Source organism: Cupressus sempervirens, chromosome 5 (genome assembly GCF_028749045.1).
Source record: "Cupressus sempervirens isolate cs-2001-9-10 chromosome 5, ASM2874904v1, whole genome shotgun sequence".
Taxonomy (NCBI): domain Eukaryota; kingdom Viridiplantae; phylum Streptophyta; class Pinopsida; order Cupressales; family Cupressaceae; genus Cupressus; species Cupressus sempervirens.
Window position 1 is genome coordinate 317930985 of NC_143122.1, and position 21916 is coordinate 317952900.

Here is a 21916-nt window from a genome sequence, read left to right on the forward strand (position 1 = left end):
ATCTTAAAGTCAAGACCACGGTGCCATATGAGATCTTATTAGCGGAGGTGGGTTCCTTTCCGTTAGAAGCCGTCGCATTGGTCCGGATGCTAAGCTATTTAAAGAAAACCCAAGGTCTAGATTCGAGAAACACATTGTTGGCCCAAGCTAGTCGTAGAGGAAAAACTTGTCAGGCGGAAAAGCACATGGATGAAGCAAAATGACAAATGGATGCGAAAATGGCATATCAACATCCATGCTTGCCCGGATGACATTAAAGAATTGGAAAGCGAAAAGGCCTATATAAGAGCACCTATTAATTGGAAAGCGAAAATGCTGATGGCGCAAATCAGAATTAGTTCACACCGACTGCGATGTGAAACTGGTAGATGGCAAGTTCCAAAGGAAGAGTGGGTAGATAGAACATGTTTATTCTGTAATATGGGAGTAGTAGAGATGGAGCAGTACTTTGTCAAGGATTGCCTGGCATACAATGACATCAGATCTAGTTATATAGAGATATTGCAGAACAAGGACTTCAACTACTTATTTGAGGAAGACCAAGTGAAGAGAACATCGACTCTGATTATCAAACTTCAGAGAAGGAGAGACAAGTTAACCAAAACTTTGTAGCTAGATTAGTCCCGTTCCTGCCTTGGGGGCTCATCGTGTAGGTCCCATAGGCTACTTTAGCCTCGTGGACGTCATTAAAATCTATCATATCATATCATATCATAAGGCCCTAGGGGCAACACCATTTAAAACTACACAAACCTTCATGGCACACACCGTTTTCACAATTTCATCACTTAAGGGCAAAAAAAGGTGTTATCCATTTGGTTTTTTTTTGTAAACATAATTTTTTTGTTTTCTCTTCGGTGGCCCACAAGTCCTTAGGTTATCCTAAGTTTGCCCAAAACCCCATCTAGGCAACTGAACACCATTTGAAAACACATTGACCTTCATGGTGCATGCCATTTTCACACTTTTATCATGACTTAGATGGCGAAGTTAGGCATTTGACAATTTTTGGCTTGTAATTATTTTTTTTGTTTTCCTTTGGGTGGCCCTTGGATCTCCTAGGTTGTTCCCATTGTAAGGCTCATGCTAGACGAATTCAATACAAAATCAGGACTTTGGTGGGCTACAAGCCGTTGGATCTCCTAGGTTTGCCTAGGTTAGCCCAAGGCCTCATTTAGGAACCCTAGGCCCTAAATGGGGCCTTGGGAAAAGCTAGGTTTTTCCCATTGTAAGGTTGGTACTAGACCAATTCAATACAAAATCAGGACTTTGGTGGGCTACATGACAACATAGTATATTGTTTCTAATGTAAACAAAAATAAATCTAACAGATTTCTGCAATCCATTTGAATTCAATTAAGTAGCTTTTGACTTTGATTGTCTATGTGTTTTTAGCATCGATGTTTTGGATCACACTCCATGCTCCATCATCAAGCTGTGAGAGAGTTACAAGAGGTGTAATGAGAATCTCTTTTAAATTTTAATAGCTTTTAATTTTGTGTTTTATATATGTGTGTTTTGCACAAGTGTTGCTTCTAGCTGTATCCATAGTTGATATTGTATAAGTATCCATATCCATATGCAATCATACAAGTTTAGTAATTATATTGTTTAGTTGGTAATTATCCTTATTAGGAATATATTTGAAGACTGGTTGAGTTAGGATCTAGGATTAGTGGATTATATTTCATAAGAAGGCTGCATTGCATGCAAACAGACTATTCTTAGTTTAGGAGTTGTAGTTAACTCTTATTTTGGTTTCCATATGCTTTGTAAATATTATCAATGAGTGCTATTGTTATTGTTGTTGAAGTGTTTTGTATTATTTGTTATTGTGTTTTACGAGTTGAATGTGACTTGACATTTATTGAAAGCTTTGTATTAGGATGGTGATTGTGGTTTTGAATGTTTAGCTTTGTATTGCAACTTGCAAGAAACTGGTGTCATAGGTAGAGATTGTTTACCTAGTATGGTAAACAAGTGGATCTTTTTACTTTGTATACAATTTCCGTTTTCTGATATACAGAGTTGTTAGTTCCTAGATTGAAAAGAGCAATTAATCTGACCAATTAAATTTTAGAATTTTTTGAAGTTCATAATTTTTTCTAAAGTTTAAATTTTTTTCATATTTATTAAAATATAAAAGACCATTTATCTAAGATCTTATTGGCTCTAATGAAAATTAGCAAGGAAGAAATTGAAATTTAAGACAGAAAATTCCAAAAAAATAGACAACATTTGCACAAATACCAATGTATGCTGTCATTTATTGTATGTTACCATTTATTGTACAATTAAAAATAAAACTACATACAAAAAAATCTACATTGTATTTGGTCCATCTCATGTGTTTCTAATTTCGTAGTTACTGCAGATTCAAAATAACTTTATCTAAGACAATTTGTTATTTTATTATACTTTTTTTTTTGGATCGGTAAATGACCGAAGCCTAGATTAATTATTGTTATTTGTTGTAAGACCCCCCAGATGAGAGGCTCACAAGTTACCATTGTGTTGTAGGCTCTTGCCTTATTTTATTTTACTTTTCACCTATAAACAATCATTTCATAATATTCTTGTTGAGGGCAAATCATAACAGATTAATACTATTCATTATAAAACTCTAGAATAAAACTATTTAATTTTTATGCATGACTTTAAATAATATTTAAAGTTAATAATTTCATTATATAAAATATTTAATAAATATAATTATAATTTAATATTAAAAAATTAGTAATTTTTTTTAGATATTTAAATTTAATATCTTATATTAAAAATATGTTTAATGTTTACACATAATTAAAAAAAATTAATTATCATTAATAAATTGATCTAATATAATTGAAAATTATAAATCTAAAATTTATGGTGTAAACTAAAAAGCATCAATTTAAAAAATAAAAATTAACAATTTAAAAAACAAATCTCTTAATAAAAATGAAATCCATTGTTGTTAGCTATTGGCCAATCTATTTATTCATAGTTATTTTATTTTATTTCTTTAGATAATTAGGAAGTATGTGTTGGAATAGGTATAAAAACATGTTACGAAATATAGATTTTAATATGTTTTTTCAATGACAAAAATGAACAATTGAAGTCAAAAGTTTTAGTTTTTATTTAAATATTTCTTAAAATGACAAAAATATTTATACTTCTCATTTATGTATCTATATATCTCAATATATTTATATACCATTACATTTCAATGTTCTCAGTCCTAATGTAAAACTATTTACCCCTTCCTCACTCCTCTGAATTCTTCATCTTTATTCTACATCTTAAATCTATATTTTCTAACTTCATCTTTATTCTACATCTTAACGCAAATTTAAGCGTTATGCTTTTGGTAGGAACTTTGAAGCTATGCGTCCTTTGTTTGTATTGCTAAACCAAATATTAGCTGTTAGTGTACTTGAACTACTTAGCCTTTACCTTTTGTTGAGCATTCTAAGCTTGATAGTTGTAGGGTTTACTTTTAATAAAAAATTATAAAAACCCTTTTTCTTGGAGTTGAAGTGTGTGAAGCCTTTTGTGACAGGTGAATCCAAAAAGACCCACCTTTGGTATTGCTCATTATGCATGAACCATCCTTGAGAAAACACTCGTCTAAATTAGAAGTAGCATGCACATACTGTGCTGTATAGGTTTTTAAGTTCTATTTTTCATTACAAGGAGCATTCCTTCCAATTCAAAGAAGTACGACTGCACATCAGTTCCATTTTTTGTCATACTAAAAATTGTAAATTACATCACCTACACACTTGACCATAAAGGCTACTACGTTTGAAGCATCTGTTTTCCTATTCCTGAATTTACCCTGACTTTTCTTGGGATTCATTACATCATTCTGAGCAAAAAATCATTAACACTATCAAAATGATACTGGTTTTGCATTACTGTGTAGAATGATTACGTCAGTTGCCTCCTGACGCTGCTGCCTCAAACACCCCTTTTCTGCTTCAATGGATCTAATAATCTGGCAGAACTTTCATATATGAGGAATGTGGTCGCATGTTACAGTATCAAATGTTGCATTGATATAAACCTAATAATAAAGTCTTTGTTTGTCACATGACATTGTAAGGTATATACTAACATTTAACACTTTGCTAGAACTCGAAGAACTCAGTAGCAAATCTTCTATTCCTATATGAATAATGAAGCTGTATCCTAGAATGGTTGCATTTAGCATATATCAAATTTCCATCTAGGAATACTGGCATTTTCCCAAATTAGACAGCCTTAGTTTGACATGTATGGTCAATCAACTGAGAAAATGTATCGTTTAGAGATTGATACTTTATACTAGGCTCTAAATTGATAGAGTAAGCTAGTAGGTTATTAATAAATATGAGAAAAGAGGATTTTTACATACTTGGATTTTTACATACTTTGGAGGGTGCAAATGTCCAATTTATTTCTTGATAAAGTTAGAATGCTCGATGGAGATTTCAAATGTCACTAAAAACACAAACACTATCTTGAAGTTTTAAAACAGAATCTAGCTTGCTTGATGAGTGTCGCTACTATCAACAAAACTGGAAGGGTTTTATATGAAGGTTTTTTTAATATAAAGATTGGATGAGAATACTGTATTGATAAAGAAGCATTACAGCTTGAACTATCTAATGCTGTGACAGGATCACACTGTGAAATGTAAGGATGAACATGCCCAACAAGGACCAATGATACAATGTTAATTAGGGATTCCCATATGTAATGTTCCTAAAACTTTATGAAAATGAACTGGCATTGTTTCATTCACTATTCACATATTTGCACAGGCATGCTGAGAAAGTCTTTGTAAATGAATTATCAGACTGAGTTTGAAGAACTAAAAAATCCTGACAAACGTTTTGTAAATCCATTGAAGTCCACTATATTATAGATTGTCATTCCTCCTCAACGTGCAAGAGGTTTATGTATGCATTATAAACTATTTTATGCTCTTACAGGTAGCAGTCTACAAAGTGAAATCGGATTACCTTGTCAATGTTCGATGCACTTACAAGAAGCATTTCTCCTCACATGTCTATAGCACATGGGAAAACTTTTCATTACGGTCAGGGTTATAATTTATGTCTTCTTCTTTAATATTTGGGAATTTACAAAACTGTGTAATGCGTTAATGCTTCCACTTTGCATTTGATGATTTAGGATACAAATGGTGAATTTTTTTAGTTGTATATTTCCTGTCATATGGTTGTGACTTGCTAGTGACCTTTGATCTAGTTAGAAATTTTGAAGTAAAGGAAGTATAGATTTTCAATCACATCCTAATTTATAAGTAATACTGATGAAAGCATTTGCCAAGGTGTTTATTAGAATTCTTCCAGATTGTGTTAAAAAAATTATTGCCTATGTTTTTAATAAAATCATTTAGTTTTCTATTCATTAAGAATTCATAATGCCTCGAGAATTTGCTATTTGATATGAAATTAACACTGTTCAAGTATGCAAGCTAGTCAGGAACTTGGCAATAACCCATGAACCTTTTTATGTAAAACTAGAGATTCACAGACAAGTATAACTTTACAAACCAGCACTAGTAGGGGGGAGGAAACTCGAGCTTAGGTTTTGAGTAGTTGCATCTAGTGTCTAGAGCACTAAGCATTTAAACTTGAAAGCTTCTTGTGAATATATATAAACTTACCTTCTAAGCATCCCAAGAAATCAATCGATAGCATAGCTATGTCAATGTCCCCTCACTCAGAGTTAGGTGGATAGTGGCATGATGAGAGACACTCAGAGTTAGGTGGATTGTTGACATTAGTGGCATGATGAGAGACACCTATCTCTTCCATTTGAGGGAGTATGATAGTGTGATGACTTGGGATCCAGAGATTCACATAATAGATGCAGTGCTTCCTAGGTTGCTGCAAATTGATGGCAGCGGGATGGTGGAACTATGTCTTGAAGATTGATATGGGATCCTGGTATGTAGAGTGTCATATAGGCGCATATAACATTTGACGTTGGCAATATGGTGAGATACATCTGTCTCCTTACTTTCAGCAAGGGAGGCATTGATGTGAGTTTTATGCCACTACAACATGTAGAATCAGATACTTAATACTCAAAGATGAAATACCAAATTTCCAACTCTCCCTGGTATAAGGATGCTCATATGCTAAACAATGTAAATGGACTGTGTGATCAAATGAGACAACCACAAGATTCCTTCTTATTGTGGACTTTCACTCAGTTCTTTTATGTGATATGTTGGTTATTACAAAGGGACTTCCGCTATTCATTCAATGGTTATCAACTTCTTCCAACCAAATAAATTGCAAAGGATAAGGGTTTAGAAATCTAATCTACTCATGGAGTGTAAGAAATCATGGATGTCTTTGTGACTTTACTAGACTTAGTTCAGACTTTGCTATCAACCAAGCTATTGCAATCTCCTAAGGTAAATGTGAAATGCTCAAACCAGCACCATTCCATTGACACCATCCATTGACGCATACCAATGTGCAAGCAATAATTGAAGTAAAGCTCATGAATTTTCCATTTGACCACACAAGGCAAACTTAAAATCAACAAGTAGCTAGTGGCTTGGTCTAAGCAGGTTCACTAAAGAAGCATCCAAAATAGTTTCCATTCAATTAAACACTACTTCTAATCAACATGAAACAAAATTCTAATCTAAATGAGGAAATGTGGAAACCACAAATACCCCAAAATGATACAAACAATTCACCATGAAGACCAACAATGAATTAAGAACAATTTGGTAGTATCATAGCAGCAATGTCAACAAGTCTCCTCTCCAACTCTGCTCAATCTCTTATTCTAATGAGTTACAAATAAGGTCTTGGCCTTTTATAGTTGTTCAATTACAATGAAGGGCCAAGATAGATTCAAGATCAAGGGACAAAATTTATCCAACAATGTCCTAATTAAACTAATAGCTACAAGCATTAAATGCTTGTGCAATTACACTAAAGCACCACCCTATGGGCCAATAAGAAAAGTATGATGCTCTTGATAGCCAATGAGAAAATAGATTATGCAGAGGCATGATGTGGAGTCCACATGTGCACTTGGTATATACTGTAAACTGCTTGACTGTGCTTGGACATGTGTGACTAGAGTTCTTTTGATTGGTTGAAGATGACTGGGTGCCACCTCAACTTCCTCATGTTGTAGACTTGTTCAAAGTCTTGATGATGAGAAAATATCTTTTGATACTCAACACTATCAAGCCTCCAATTGTGATGGCTCATATTTCCGAATTTATTTTTCTCCGTCTTTTTAAAATCTTCTCATTCCCATGATTTTGAACTTGTGATGGTACTCCATGTACTTGAATCTTGAACTTAGATTGTCAAAGGAAACTCAAGTTGATGATAATTTCCTCTTACTTGTAGGCTTATCTATTTTCTTGCATAACTTGTTCTTTGATCTCCATCTTCATAATCTTGCATTTTCGTCTTGTCCTTGATCTCAAGCTATTTTCTTATTTGCCCTCTTGGATGGATGGTTGGCCATTTGTATATTCTTGCTAGAGGTTTTGCTATATTCTCCAAACATCTCCTTCCTCCAACGCCTTGTAAAACAAAAGAGGAATTGCATTAGGCTCGTGAAATATGGAACTTTTTGTAAATTTGGCACTTTTAACCTTAAGTCTAAAATCAGCTTGAAACTTTCTATTCTTTTAACCCAAATTCAAAGTATTTTAACATGTGGGTACTAGAAAGTCCGAATTTTAAAGGAGGCATCTTAATTTCAAGTTTGAACTGCCATCCTAGAAGCTGGTGGAAATCAGAGGCATGAAGTTACAAGTGGGACATGTATTGGTCAGATTCTGACCTCTCCAAGTCCCAATTCACTCAACATTAAATACACTTTTCTTGCCTTATTTACTCAAATGAATTCGCTCTTCCCAATCTTCAGATCTGAAACTGTAATGTCCCCCATCTTTTGGGCTTTCAATGGTGTTCTTAGCTTTTCATTCTTCAAAGGCTAAGTGGAGAAATAAGGAGAAATAAATTAAATTAAAGTCAACAAATAAATAAATCTAAAGGTGACTTTATATTTAATTAATTTAATTTTTTAGAAGCACAACTAATTATTGTATTGGAAAGGGGGAAGCTTCTAGAGAGTGCAATTAAATAATATTTTATTTCCTTCTAGAAGGGGTGAAGGAAAAGAATGAATAGAGGTGAGAGCTTCATTGTTAAGCATCCAATTATAGTCAATTGCATTTGATATAAACTTGGAAGAAGAAACTAAGGGTTTCTGATTTTAGTTAGCCATTGGAGAGCATCAATTCTTCAGTGTTGCAACCATTTGAGGTGGTGAAATATCCATTGAATTTGGCATTTATGAGAGCTTCATTCTGGAGTTCTATTTGTGCTCAAATTGAAGAATACATTTATTGCTGGCTGCTACAGAGCTGTGAACAGTGACGTGGGCAATGCAGTGAACAGTGCCTGTGCTACAATACTTGCTTGATTATGATTGCAATTTCATCTCCTTCATTGGGTGATTTGTATATCAGGTTCTACAATCAATTTGCATCATTTAAATTGGTCATTTGGCATTGTAAAGGTGGCTGTCATAAGTAGCTGTAGAGACACATTTTATATCAGATTTATAATGTCATTTCTACTCAGTTTTTTTGGGGTTGCAAAGCCAAGAGCCTTGGAATATTATGTTAGGCATTGAATTAGAAAATATCTCACTACAAGAGTGTAGATGTAATATGCATATTTATATCTTCCATGATTAACTTAATAGTATACATGCCAAGTGTTTGACAAAATATCAATTTGCTGTAAGTGCACATTTTTCATTTAGAGTTCATCTATATGCATTTGAAAAGCCAAAAGAAAATTGCATATGCATTTAGTTCTTTTCTTAGATATAGTAGTAATCAATTACAGGCTTTTAGATTCCCTTTGATATCATTTCAAGCAAGCATAATCAGTTTGAAACTTAGAAACAACAAGCATAGAGATCGTATTGGAAGTGTTTGACAATATTCTTTGACCTACAAATCAACAAGTTGAGGTTCGAATTGACAAAGGATATTATAGTGGTATTAGAGCTTGCTTGCAAAGTGTTTGACAAAATGTCAAACAACTGAATTAGTAAAAAATTTGGTATTTGTTGAAGTTATAACCGGTTGGGGTTATTATAGAAACTCCATTTTAATCATCATTTTTCCTTTGAAATCTCAGGCTTCCTTCACAAACTCTCTCCTGATTTGAGGTCTTTTTTTTTTGTTTTCATTAAAAATGCAGATTTTTCATCATTTGGCATCTGATTTTCATAGTAAAAACATTGTAGAGGCACCTTGAAACAATCAGATTCATGGAGGCAGTTACTGTGGTGTTGAAATTTCCTCAAGCTAGAAAGGCAGAAATACCTCTAAAAGCTCCACCCTCCAACAAAAATTACTTCCATTTGCAATTTATACTTGTCTCTTTGCAGATGACTTCACTTAATTTGTTCTTCATTCTTACTTCAATTTCATCTCAAAAGCCCCTTTCCTAAGTTTATTGTTAATGGTTTCACCTTAATTTTCACGACTTGGTCATGGATTTTTCCCAAATCTGACTTAGCTTTAGAGGAAATTCTACTGCTTTTCACCTTGGAATGTCTATTTCTCAATGCCAAAATGCCTAAGGGACTAAAATTTACCTAAGGCAAGAGGTTGGGATTTTGGGGTCTAATGTTCCACGGATGGGAACATGAGAGGGTTGGAGTCCAACCTGCTCATGTTCCAGCTGGAACTTAGGATTGTCAGACTTTGACCTTCCCAAACTCCCACGATAAGTCTGTCAAATGACGTCACACTTCCTTTTGTTTTGCTCTAATTTCACATCAAAACTCGCTTTGTTGATGGATTAAATTTGATTATAATTCTGATCATGGCTAACTTTTAAATCTGATTTTTATATTTTATTGAGAAGCTAGCTCTTTTACTTGCTTCAAATCTGATCATGTTTAAGAGAAAACTGATTTTCGACCTTAATCCAATCTATTTCCAATGCCCCCAAGCACATGAAAATGGTAATTTTACTTTAAAATGAGGATGGAGACTTAGGCTATCATCTTGGTGACATGAGAGGGTTGGAATCCGATCTGCCAATGTTCCAGCTGGAATAAGGTATGGTCGGAATTGACCTTTCAGAGTTCCCACCTCTATTGTTTCTCATGATCAAATTTCTCTTTTATCCTCAACTTGCAATTCATTTCAACTTGTTTCCAACTCAATTATCTTCTTAGTAATCTTCTTTTCATATCCTCCATGATCAAATTGCAATGATTTTCCCTTCTACTTGAAAGATTAGTCAAAGCTTCAGGTCTAATCTGCATGTTTTATTGAAAGATTAGTCCCCTCTTACTCACTCAAACCGGACTTAGGAAAAAAATGATTTGCACCTTCAATCTTTCAAATTTTCAAGCCACCATGTTATTTGAAACACAAACATGTCCAAAGTAGAAGGGTGGAAATTTTGGGATGGAAGTCCCAGCTGGGACATGAGGTGCTTGGAATCCAATCTGCTCATGTTCCAGTTGGAACATGGGATGGTCGGAATTCGACCTTCCCAAGTCCCAATTCAGCACTAAGGTCTAGATTGGAATTTTTGCCGTTTCCTGGCAATTTCATTCTCATTTTTTCTTCAGTTCTCATTCATTCAATTCTCGCAAAGCCTCATGTTTTCACTTCTCATAGTTGCATCGCGTTGTTTTTTTCCCTTTGTAGTTATCTTGATTCATCTTTTCCCTAGTTCCAAATTGATTAAGCACTCTCAGTAGGGGTATTTTTTATTTATAGAATATAACATTTAAGTTATATTTTTTTTTATAATACTATCTAGATGTTTGAGGGTGGTTTCAGGTTTGTAGGAATTATAATAAAGATTTTAGATTTTCAGAATTTCTAAAAAACTCCACACATAGCCAAATTTTAGGAATTAGCACACCTCCATCAGTGTTATCCTCCACAATTTTCTTTGACTTTCTAGGATAAATTTGATATTGGAACAAGGATTTTCCAAGGATTCTAATCCAATTTGTCAAATCTCTTGACTCGAGTCCTACATCCTTAACTAGCTTGGCCCAACTCTCACTGATACTTGATAGACTCAATTTCCTAATGAGCCAAAGTTTCTCAAACTCATCTCTTAGACTTGGAGAGTTGAAAATGTCATTGAACTAAAACTACCTAGGACAATCACCCTACTGCCAAGCGAAAAGAGGGGGTCCTTATTTGCAATGGGCGATGGTGGGAAAACCTTACAATAGGAGGTAAAGCTGTTTAGGATCCTGACATTGGCTTGACTAGTGCACTGTTTTGTTGGGATCATGATGAGTTCTTGCACAACTTGACTAGTGCACTATTTTATTGGGATCATGATGAGTTGTTGCACAATTCTAGGAATAGTGATATTCATATCAGATTAGTGCGCAAAAGCCACCCTTGCATCCAAGATCAATATGGATCTAGGTATTAATTGTTTACCGTACTGGGGTAAAGAAATTAATGCATACAGATGATGGATAAGAACAACAGAGCTCCTATTAATCGCATATGCCAAAAGATTACATACAGATTATTCTTGCTTTACAATGACCCAAGAGGGTGTATAAATACTTTCCGAAGAACCTTCCCGAAGGGGTTCGTCAGCTACATGACAATTACTGAAGGGCCCGTCGGCTACATAAAAAGAACCTTCCCGAAGGGATCCGTCGGCTACATAACAAGAACCTTCCTGAAGGGACCCATCGGCTACACAATATCTATCGATGACATACATCTTGTCGGCTACACAATATTTACCTACGACATCATCCCCCCCAAAAGAAAAAGTCATCTCCGGACGACAATTACAAAATGTTCGAGACAATTAACAAACAAAATTCATTAACTAACTAAGTACAACAAGATAAATCTGCTTCTGTCACATCACTTTCACATTTGTTTCGTGCTTGCACCAAACTGGTCTCCAAATTGTGTTGCATTTGCAGCCTTTACTAACACAATACTGTCTCCTTAGCTGACCTTGATAGCCACCCATGCCGCTTTCTCTGTTTCCAACTCCTAGGTACCCTGAGCCAAGTGTCACTGTACTGCCTCCAACTGGATGATCAGCTCCTCCCGAGCTCTCTACGCATCCACCAGGACAACCTCACATCCAACACCTACTCCAAGTGCCTCTGGTACACAGACACTCCATGCTTGCAGCAACTCTAGGTCTCATCAACTGGTCACACTTCCCACGACTGATAACCGCAACGACTGGGGGTTTAGGGGGCATCGCCCCTAGCGGGGTCCTGGGGTAGCGCCCCAGGTGCGCTTTAGTTGTGATATAGGGCGGGGCCGCCAAGACCAAATTAGCACTCTGAAACTCACACAAAACTGCATGGAACACACTATTTCTGTCATTTTCTTCCGATTCCACACTCTTTCTGGCAACTGCTTATGTCTACCCTTCCCTTTGGCATCACGCGTTACTCATTCCGAACTGTTTCAATTTGTCGTCATTTTTTTTTTCCTCCTCTCTTCTAACTGCTTCCTTCTGCCCTTCTCTTCTGACTACTACAAACATACGGTGCCCAAAAAAATTGCAATTGCCGTATTGCTGGTATATATTTTAAACCCTTCTGAAAGCTCTCCACAATCCGTACGGTATCAACTAGAAGACTTAACAATCTGAAAATGCCGTACAATGTTTTGACTCAAACTTGCAAATCCTCCAGATCCGTATGAAAGCTGTACGCCAGCAAAACATGAACGTAAACAAGGAAACCTTCTTCTAAAATTCGTACACCAAGCCAAATTTGGATGCCAAGCTAGGTCCTGAAATCCGTACGGCTCAAAACAATTTCCAATTAGCTACCAAATCCGTACGACACCAATAAACCAATTAAACTTTCAATTACGGTATGGCTCCAATCAGCAAATTAAATCTCCAAAGCCATACAGGAAGAAAATCAACTTATTCATAGAATCCGTATGGTGGCAATATAATTAAAACTTCACAAGTCGTATGCCAATTTGAGGAGGAAATTTGTGCGCCAGACTATGAAATCCGTATGGTGACAATAGATAATATCCAAAATCCATAGGCTGAAACTTGTTCATGCAAAAGTCTTGTACAGTACCATTAGAGGAAAAAGTGGTACGACCCAGAGCAGTTGATTCTCAGAATCCGTACGCTATGAGAGAGGTTACTATGAAATTCATACGGGTCTTTGTAGTCCGAAAGTTTCTCGATTTTGAAGTCCGTACGACAACCTCAGAACCATACAAATTCGTATGACAGCAATTTAAAACTTTTAAAATCTGTACACAAGCTTTGCCTTAGAAATCCGTACGCCAAATCTAGAAAACAAATCCGTACGCCAATGTGGTTAGTAGGGACTTAAAACTGTACAATGATTTCACTCCTTTTTAAAAATCCATATGATGAAGGTTATTCTCCAGATTCGTATGATTTGCTTACAAATCCGTTCGCTGCATCTATCCTTGAAATTTCCCCTGTACCACCCTTTACAAAATAAAAGCCATACGGTGTCTTGCAACTAACCTTAAACGCTGTATGGTGAATGAAGCCGTACGGTGACTTTTTCAATTTTTCAATTTTTAATGTTCAACTCTATCTTTTATCTACCTTTACTTAGCTTGCATATGTGCAGTATTTATAGTCATTCTTTTCTTAGTTGCTCACCCATGGAGGTGCGTTATTTCTTCCATGGTAGACTTTTGACCCATTCACTGCATCGGCTACTTCCTTCTCGTCGAGCATCCATAATTTTATTACTCCATTGTCACCTACCTCTCGGATCTGGTATGGTCTGACCCACTTGACTTTAAACTTGCCTGGTTTGATCTTGTTCCGTCTATCATACTTCAACACCCACTGTCTCGGTTGGAACTTGTTCAGTTTCAGATGTTTATCATGCCATGCTTTGCATCTATTTTGTGTCACCTCTGCGGGCTTTTGTGCCTGCAATTGTCGAGGTTTATTCAAGGTACACGATCTCTCCCTCAAGTTTTCCATATCGGCCAGTTTGTTCTCGACACTTGGTACCATGAATTCCGTCGGCTGGCACTGCTTGCCGTCAATAACTATATTCTTAATTTTAGAACCTTCACTCCATATTGCTGCAGCTTTTATTAAACCCTTCCTCTTTGTTTGCTGTGCAGATTGTGTGATGTGTCTTCCTTGCTGCCGCTACCTTTCTGCTACATCCATGGTTCGACGCAACATTTCCTTTTTGTGCGGTCGTACGATGGAGTCTTTCCGTTTTTTGGGTTCGTACTGTATGTTCCCTTCCGTTTCAGCCATAACTACCTTTCCTTCTTCTGCTTCTCTATATTCCTTCAAACATTCATTTCCCTCTTTTTTCTCACCTTCGTCGACCCTTAACATATTACATCTCAGAAAGAGCTCGTAATCCTCCATCTGCTAGTGGTAGAGACTGTTCATAGAGTTCAAATTGTCGTCTGTTGATCCTCCTTTCAACCACAGGACTCCCTCCTGATTTGGTTCCATACGCTGCCTCCCTTCATCCTCTTCTTCTTCGGAATTTGATGATAGAGCTTCTTCCCCGACCATTTGGGTGTGTAAATTAATGATGTATTTTTGCCCTTTGCTTTCAAGTGATAATGTGTTTTTCTTCCAATCGTGTTTAACTTTGGCTTGTATCAACCATCCTTGGCCCAAAATGGCATCATATCCTTTCCTCTTGAGCGAAATCACGACAAAATCCAGCAGGAACGATTGTGTTCGGATAGTTACGGGCTGTGCCATCAGGACTCCCAATAGTTTGATTCCGTGCCAGTTTGCTATTAGCAATTGGAATGTAGGTGGCCACAACGTCGGCTGTCCCAATCTCTTCCAGGTATCCTCGGGTAAAACATTCACGCCAGACCCTCATTTGACAATTGTGTATGTCAACACACTTCCGAGAATCCCCATCTTGACAACCGCCAGATACCATTTGGATGAGAGGGCTAGCAGCATTGGATCTTCCACACTTGTGCCACCTTCTTTCTCCCTTCCTTGTTCTGCTGGTAACTTGGTAGTTGGAGTGATGTTCGTGAGTGCTGTACAAAGTTGAGGCATAGTGAGCAGCAGAGCATTTATTTTGACTAGTACCTCAGTTTGTAATATTTGCTGTATGATGTTTTGTTCTGCGCAGTTTCTTGTTGAGGTATCGGTAGTGTCCTGCAGGTGTGCTTTCTAAATCTCTGCCCGCACTTCCTCCAGTTGCTTCTTTTCTTCTGTCGAGTTGGGGTACACTTTCGCTTGCTTCCGTGTGATGGTCAAAACCTCCTCTTCGTCTGTCCCGATGGTGATCAAATTTACTCCTGACTTCGGGCACTTAGGATCTTCATGATCGCTGGGTCCGCACCATCTACATAATAATTTTAATGTTTTCCGTTGTACAGTCACGGGCAAAGTGGCCCCGCAAATTACATGCTCGACATTAAACTATGGGTCGGCCATTTGCATCGTATTGAATTCGACTCCTGCTGCCATTATTGTTGTTGTCGTTGTTTTGTCCTCGCCGATTATTTCTGTACCCCCTGACGTGGCACCCTCCGTACTGTTCCCGCTCCCTCTTGACGCGGAAGTCTCCTATGTTAGGAACACCTGCTGAGGTCCTCTTGTTTTTAGATTGAAAGGGCATTCTTTTGTGGAATGTCCTCTGATCTGGCAAATCTCGCAAAATTGGTCCTTCAGACAGGATTCTTTCGTATGACCTCCTTTCTTGCACTCGGTGCACCATAGCTCATTTCCCTTGGTCTCCTTCTACATGTTCTTGAATTCTTTCATCATCCAAATCATATCCTTTTGGAGGGCGTGGACCTTCTTGCTGTCCTTTTCGTCATCACTGCTCTCCTCTTTTGAAGATGCGTCGTCATCTGAATCAGACGAACTACTCTGTTTCGTCTTCTGCTCACTTTCTAGGTTCATTGCTCGGTTGTATGCTTCAATGTATGACGATGGCGGCACGATCTTCATCTTCTTTCGCAACTTCGGGTGTAGGCCTTCAATGAACCATCTTTTCTGTAATCCATTAGCCGGTTTATTCTCCATTTTGTTAATCAAGTCCTTCAAGTTCCTGGCGTAGACTCGGATTGTTTCATTCTTCCCCTATTTTGCGTTGTATATCTCCGCTATGATTTCGTTGTCGTCGTGCAAGAGTTGAAATTCCGCAGTAAACTCCTTAAGGTTGTCTCAAGTGGTTAATTTCTGGGGATCTGTATTGGTGAATCAATCAATTGCAACACCTCGTAGGGTGGTCGGAAACTGCTGGACCCATTCGTTTGTATCTGTTATGCCATTCGCCCTCCAAATCGTTTCACATGTTTTACAATGTTAGATTGGATCGGTTGCTCCATCACCATCGAATTTTGGCAACTTTTCCTTTGGTACTGCATTACTATTCGAAATTGAGGGGTTTGTTGTGTACTTGCGTTGTTTTGCACTCCCACGCTATTTTGGACTCCCTCGCTGTTCTGTATACTTGCCCTATTCTGCACAGCCGCGCTATTCTTTCCGATAGTCGTGGTATTTGATGAAAAAGGGTTTCCGTCAACCAAAGCTGTTCGTTTTGAAAGTGTATCTCAAACAAAGAGTTCACTCCACGCTCGTGCTCCCTTTGCGCTCCGAGCCGTGCGAGTCAATCCTCTTCCGTCTAAATTCTCTTCCCTCGGCGTATGCAGATTCAGAAACTCCTTTTGTGAGGTTTTCACACCATCGCCCCAAAATTTTTGGGGACCCCCTTTCTTCTAATTGCCTTGGCAAATTTTTGGATTGTCCAACAATTTTGAGTTTTGAAAATTTTGAGCCTTGGACACTTTCCGGCCAGTGGGAGAAAGGTTAGATTTATTTTCACCCCGTTTCAACTTGATTTTCCAGAGCTATCAATTTTGTCCTTAGGCCGAACAATTTTCTAATTTAATTTCAACTTGGTAGGATAAAGTTGTGAATTTTGTACTTAGGCGTTTTCTTTTGAAAATTTGGTCTTAACTCTGTAAATTTGGATAATTCTCAAAAGAGAAATTTTAGTTAGACTTGAGTTTTTGGAAAATCTCAAATTTTTCTTTGGTGAAAATTTTTAATTTTGTTGAAATGAGGAAAAGTGCAAAAAATCGATTTTTGGTTTTAAATGCAATTTTAATTTTTTAATTTTTAGCTTGGCAAAATCGATTTGGTAGAAAATTGCAAAAAATTGGCTTTAATTGGATTAATTGCCTTGAAAACTTTTAAGTTTTTAATGAATTTAGTAATTTAATATTGAAAAAATGGCTTTTGGTTAGCCAAAATCCAAATTTAATGACGTATTAATTACTAAACCCTCATTAAATGGAAATATTTAACACCTTCAAGGCCATTTAATTTCGTTTTGCAATTGGAGCTAATTGGTAAATTTAAAAGTGCAATTTTCTTTTGGCAAAATTAATTTTTTTGAGCTAAGTATTTAATTGTGGGCCTTAACTTGAATTTAATTTTTGTTTTTTGTTTTCTCCTAGACCATGTAGGCCAGCTTTATTGAGAAAGAAAATTGGCTATAAAGGGAGTCTCCTCCCCATTTCATTTTCACAAATCATTTCTTCCTCTCCACGTGGGCGAATTTTGTGGAGGAGCAGATTTTTTCCAGACTTGGGCGAATTTTGTGGAGCAGATTTTTTTCCAGATTTGGGCGAATTTTGTGGGGGTGAATTTAGTGGAAGGCAGTTTTTTGCATGCTTGGGCGATTTTTGCTTGCATTTCTCCATTTTCAGACCTTGGCGATTTTTATTGTGGGCAGATTTTTGCATATTTTGGTGGTTTTCTCCTCCATTTGTGGGCTGCGATTTGTGCCGTAGGTAGCATTTTGGGTAGATTTCAGACTTCATGTATGGGCGAATTTGAGACAAAGGCAAAATTTTCCATTCTTGGCATTTTATTGAGGCAGATCTGATTCTGATTTTTGAGCAATTCATGGTGAAGGTCTGATTTTTTTCCTATTTAGGATTGCATTTTTTATACCAGATTTTGGCAATTTTGTTGGGAGAAGAGATACATATGAAAGTTTGATTTTTGCATAGAAGGCAAGTGTTGGATAGTTTTAGGAGTGTAAATTTCTAATTTGCAAAAGGATTTGAACTACTTGAAAGTCATATCCTAGGTTCTGAACAGTCGTTGTAAGTTTATCGGTTAAGGTGAATTTTCATCATCTAGAGTTGCAAGGAGTGCTTAAGCTGACATCCATCTTTCGTTCTAGTCTAAGGATTGCTCCGCTTGGTCTTCTTGCCTTTTGGTTCACCACTCTACCATCCCGTAATAGGGCGACGAGCATGGAGGATGATAGTGCAAGTAAGAATCGCAAGCGGGCGAACACTAAGAAAGACAGAGGATATGATGCCCAATACTTCCTTCTTCTTGAAAATGAAGAGAATAACTGACACCTGTACAGTGGACATGATACGGATGAGGGACAGACTGAAGGAAGGACAATCCCCCTTGGCAAGGAGGATTTACAAGAGTGGAATTGTACACGCAGCAGCCTTTCCTCCCACATTGCCTTGTCCAGAATTGATTATGGAATGTGCATCCAGATTTGATCTAAACAGTAATTCCATCATTTTTGATGAAGGGAAGAGAGTGTTGGCCAGCATTGGCGAACAAGCAATTGAAGAAACATTTAACATTCCCTAGTACAAGGGCATGATGATTGTAATGATGGACCAAGCGACTAAGTCATTTCAAGATAACCAAGAGGCCTATTACACGCATCTAAAGCAGAATTGGATACGTGAGGGAAGAAAAGAAGTTAACAGATCATCAAGGCAGTTGCACATCACAGCCAGGCATTAACACTTCCACTATGATCATGATGAGCGACAACAGTGCAGCCCTTGATTTTGAAGATATCAGAGAAGAAGATGTCAACGATACAGATTTTGGATCGAAGTTGGATGAGTTGGGAAAGGTTGCTATCAAGAAAAAGCATTCGGGCACCCTTTCCTCTCTCAATGCTTTTATTGGATTTGAGAAAGAATATGATAAGGATCATGAAAGGATACTACAAGCAGCAAGTGGCGTGGTGAAGTCAGCGGAACTCAGGGCGAGGCACACACCTTGTCCTCCTATGGAAGAGGTTACCGAAAGGCTAGCTAAGTTCATTGCCTTAGCTAAGAAAATGAAAGAAAAGAGAAGATTTATATTAGAAGATCATTTGATGTAAGCCCAAGCGGCAATTTCTCTTTCTTCTAGAATAGGACAAGTGTCTATTTCTGATTGGCCACCATTTTGGTGCCTTCTCATTGGTTGCCACTTTTTGCACTTTTTTCATTGGTCCATTGATGAGGTGGCATCTTCTCATTGGCCGATGGGGTGGCAACCCTAATTAGGGTTTTGAGGATCCAATCTGGATCGTTGATCTTGTTTTAATCTCCACCGTCCATTGTATTTTTGGCCCCTATAAAAGGCCATTTGCTCTCATTTGTAAAGTGTTGGAGAAATTGTTGCGAAGATAATACCAAAATGCTCTCTTTTTCATTGTTGCGATTTGCATGTTGATCAAGAACATTGGGTGTTATTGCATGTTTTCTACTTCCACTTAGATTTTCTTTCAAGTTGTTAAAGTTGGTTGCATTTGAAGTTGTTGTACTTCCACTTTATCGAAATGACAAATACCATCAAATACCACTATATCATTTAGGGCATCAAATACCATTGTATCATTTAGGGCATCAAATACCATTGTATCAATGAGGGCATCAAATACCATTGTATCATTTAGGGTGTCAAATACCACTATATTGTTTAGGGCATCAAATACCATTGCATCATTTAGGGCATCAAATACCACTGTATCATTTAGGGCATCAAATACCACTGTATCATTTAGGGCATCAAATACTACTGTATCATTTCCTTTATTTTTATTGCTAACTATGGCAATGACATACAGTTAGAACATACATTCATTTTCATAATTCACATAAATGAAAGGCATAAATAACAATCCATCAGATAAACCTATCTCTTGCATATAGATATACTTCATGTTCAGTCGGAAGATCAACCAATCTAACTGGTTACCAATTACATCGACGAGAAAAATTGCTTTCATCAAAGGAATTTAATTGATTCAATGATATAAATCAATCCATCATATCTTCTACTTGCAAAAACATCATAAAAGTAAAATACTTGTTACTAGCAAATGTTTGAATGCATAACTTATCTTTGTTTGGTGCATGTCTTGGCATCTTGTGGAGACGGGAAACATTGTCAGGGGCTTAACCTCCCAACCACAGACCTTAACTTATCCCCACACAATGTCATCTGAGAAAGGCTCTTCCAACCGGAAATAGATGGGGAACACCATATCCTACAACTGAGCATTCTGGTATTAGAGTATCAACTCACCCTTCGACTTGACAACTGAGTATACTAGGACAATCATGAGCTAATGCTTAAGTAATTTGCATTTAAAGATTCTTATCATTTATGGAATGACTGATCATATAGTTTCTTTCTTGCAAGGGAACCACTCCTCTTCACCCATTATCTAAGGCTTCTCCGCCTCGGTGAGTCCTTGGAGTTTACCAGACTTCTTGAGATCCTTTCACACAGCCTTATTAAAGGTATTTACATATCAAAAGTACAACATACACCCGCACTTACTTTAGTTTTTAGCTCATAAAAAAAAACAGAGCTTTCTAACAAGGATAAGGTTCACAAGAAATGGATTGTATCATAATTTAAAGATCATTTTGGGCCTTGAGTTTGGCCCTCTAATAAGACATTTATGAACTTGTTGCCCTCTCATACAGAGGTATAACAAACATAAACTATTGTAACAGAGAAAACATCACCTGAGCACAAGAATTGTATAACTAAGTTCTTCCTAACTCTTCTCGTGCTAGCCAAAGGACTAGGCTGCAGGATTGAATGGAGAGGGAGAAAGATATGAGGAAATAGAAAGAATGGGAGGAAAGTATTGCCTGCTTTGTGGAAATATCAGAAGTATCTACAAAAATATCAAAAGTACTACTTTGCAGATTTAACAAATGAAATGAGAGAGATATATCTCCAAACCCACATCCGTGGTGATACATAATAGGAACTCTCGATTGGTTTTAAACAAGAACATCGATTATCAAGAAGATGTGATGTGCATGGCCAATATCGGCTTCAAGAAACTCTTCAGATGCTAATTTAAAATTTAAAAGAAGAAATTCCCCGATACAAAGGTGGCATACGCTCAATGACATGGAGTCAAAATAAGGACTTAGAGATTATATTTCTCAAGATTTATAAAACAAAAATGAATTGGCATTATGGTATTGTGCTATCTCTGTTTGTACTTACGTGTTTACTTACATGTGCATATATTTTAATTATATATTTATTTAATATCATCATATTGATATATGCACATATACATATACATGTATGTGCAAGGATTGATGTCAAAATAATATGGCGTCAATATACTTAGGAGACTCCACAACGATCAAATTGTAACAATTTAAATTATTAAACAAAATGCTTAAGGTTTTCTTTTTGTGTCTCATGAATCGACCAGGTAGCTCATGGTTGTCTCACATACACTCTTGCTTGCTTAGCCGTTTACCAATAGCCAAGGTGGTTCAGGACTCGTACCTATTTGCCCAGTGATGGTGGTGCCACCCATGCCCAATTCCTTTCTGGCAATGCTTCCCCCCCTTCGACATGCTCCTGTAAGGAAATTCCCTATGATTATATCATATTCCTCAACAAGTTAGTATTCATAAACTATCATAACGGCTAACCACCAATTCACTTCCATGATGAATAACCAATTTTCCAAAATTTCAAGATAACAATATAATGGCATCATAACGATTAACTAGCATGTCATCTTCATATGAAATTATAGTGATTACCCATCTTACCATTTC

The 21916-nt window shown here is 36.9% G+C and overlaps 1 protein-coding gene across 1 annotated transcript in view; it reads left to right on the top strand.

Moving 5' to 3' along the window:
* LOC149555932 (bacterial trigger factor) overlaps positions 1 to 21916 on the top strand; it is a 76545-nt gene that overhangs the window by 17414 nt on the left and 37215 nt on the right. Inside the window, exon 2 of the mRNA XM_089830042.1 lies at positions 4962 to 5068. Coding sequence (XP_089686168.1) covers positions 4962 to 5068 — 107 coding nt within the window. The remainder of the gene's footprint in view (positions 1 to 4961; positions 5069 to 21916) is intronic.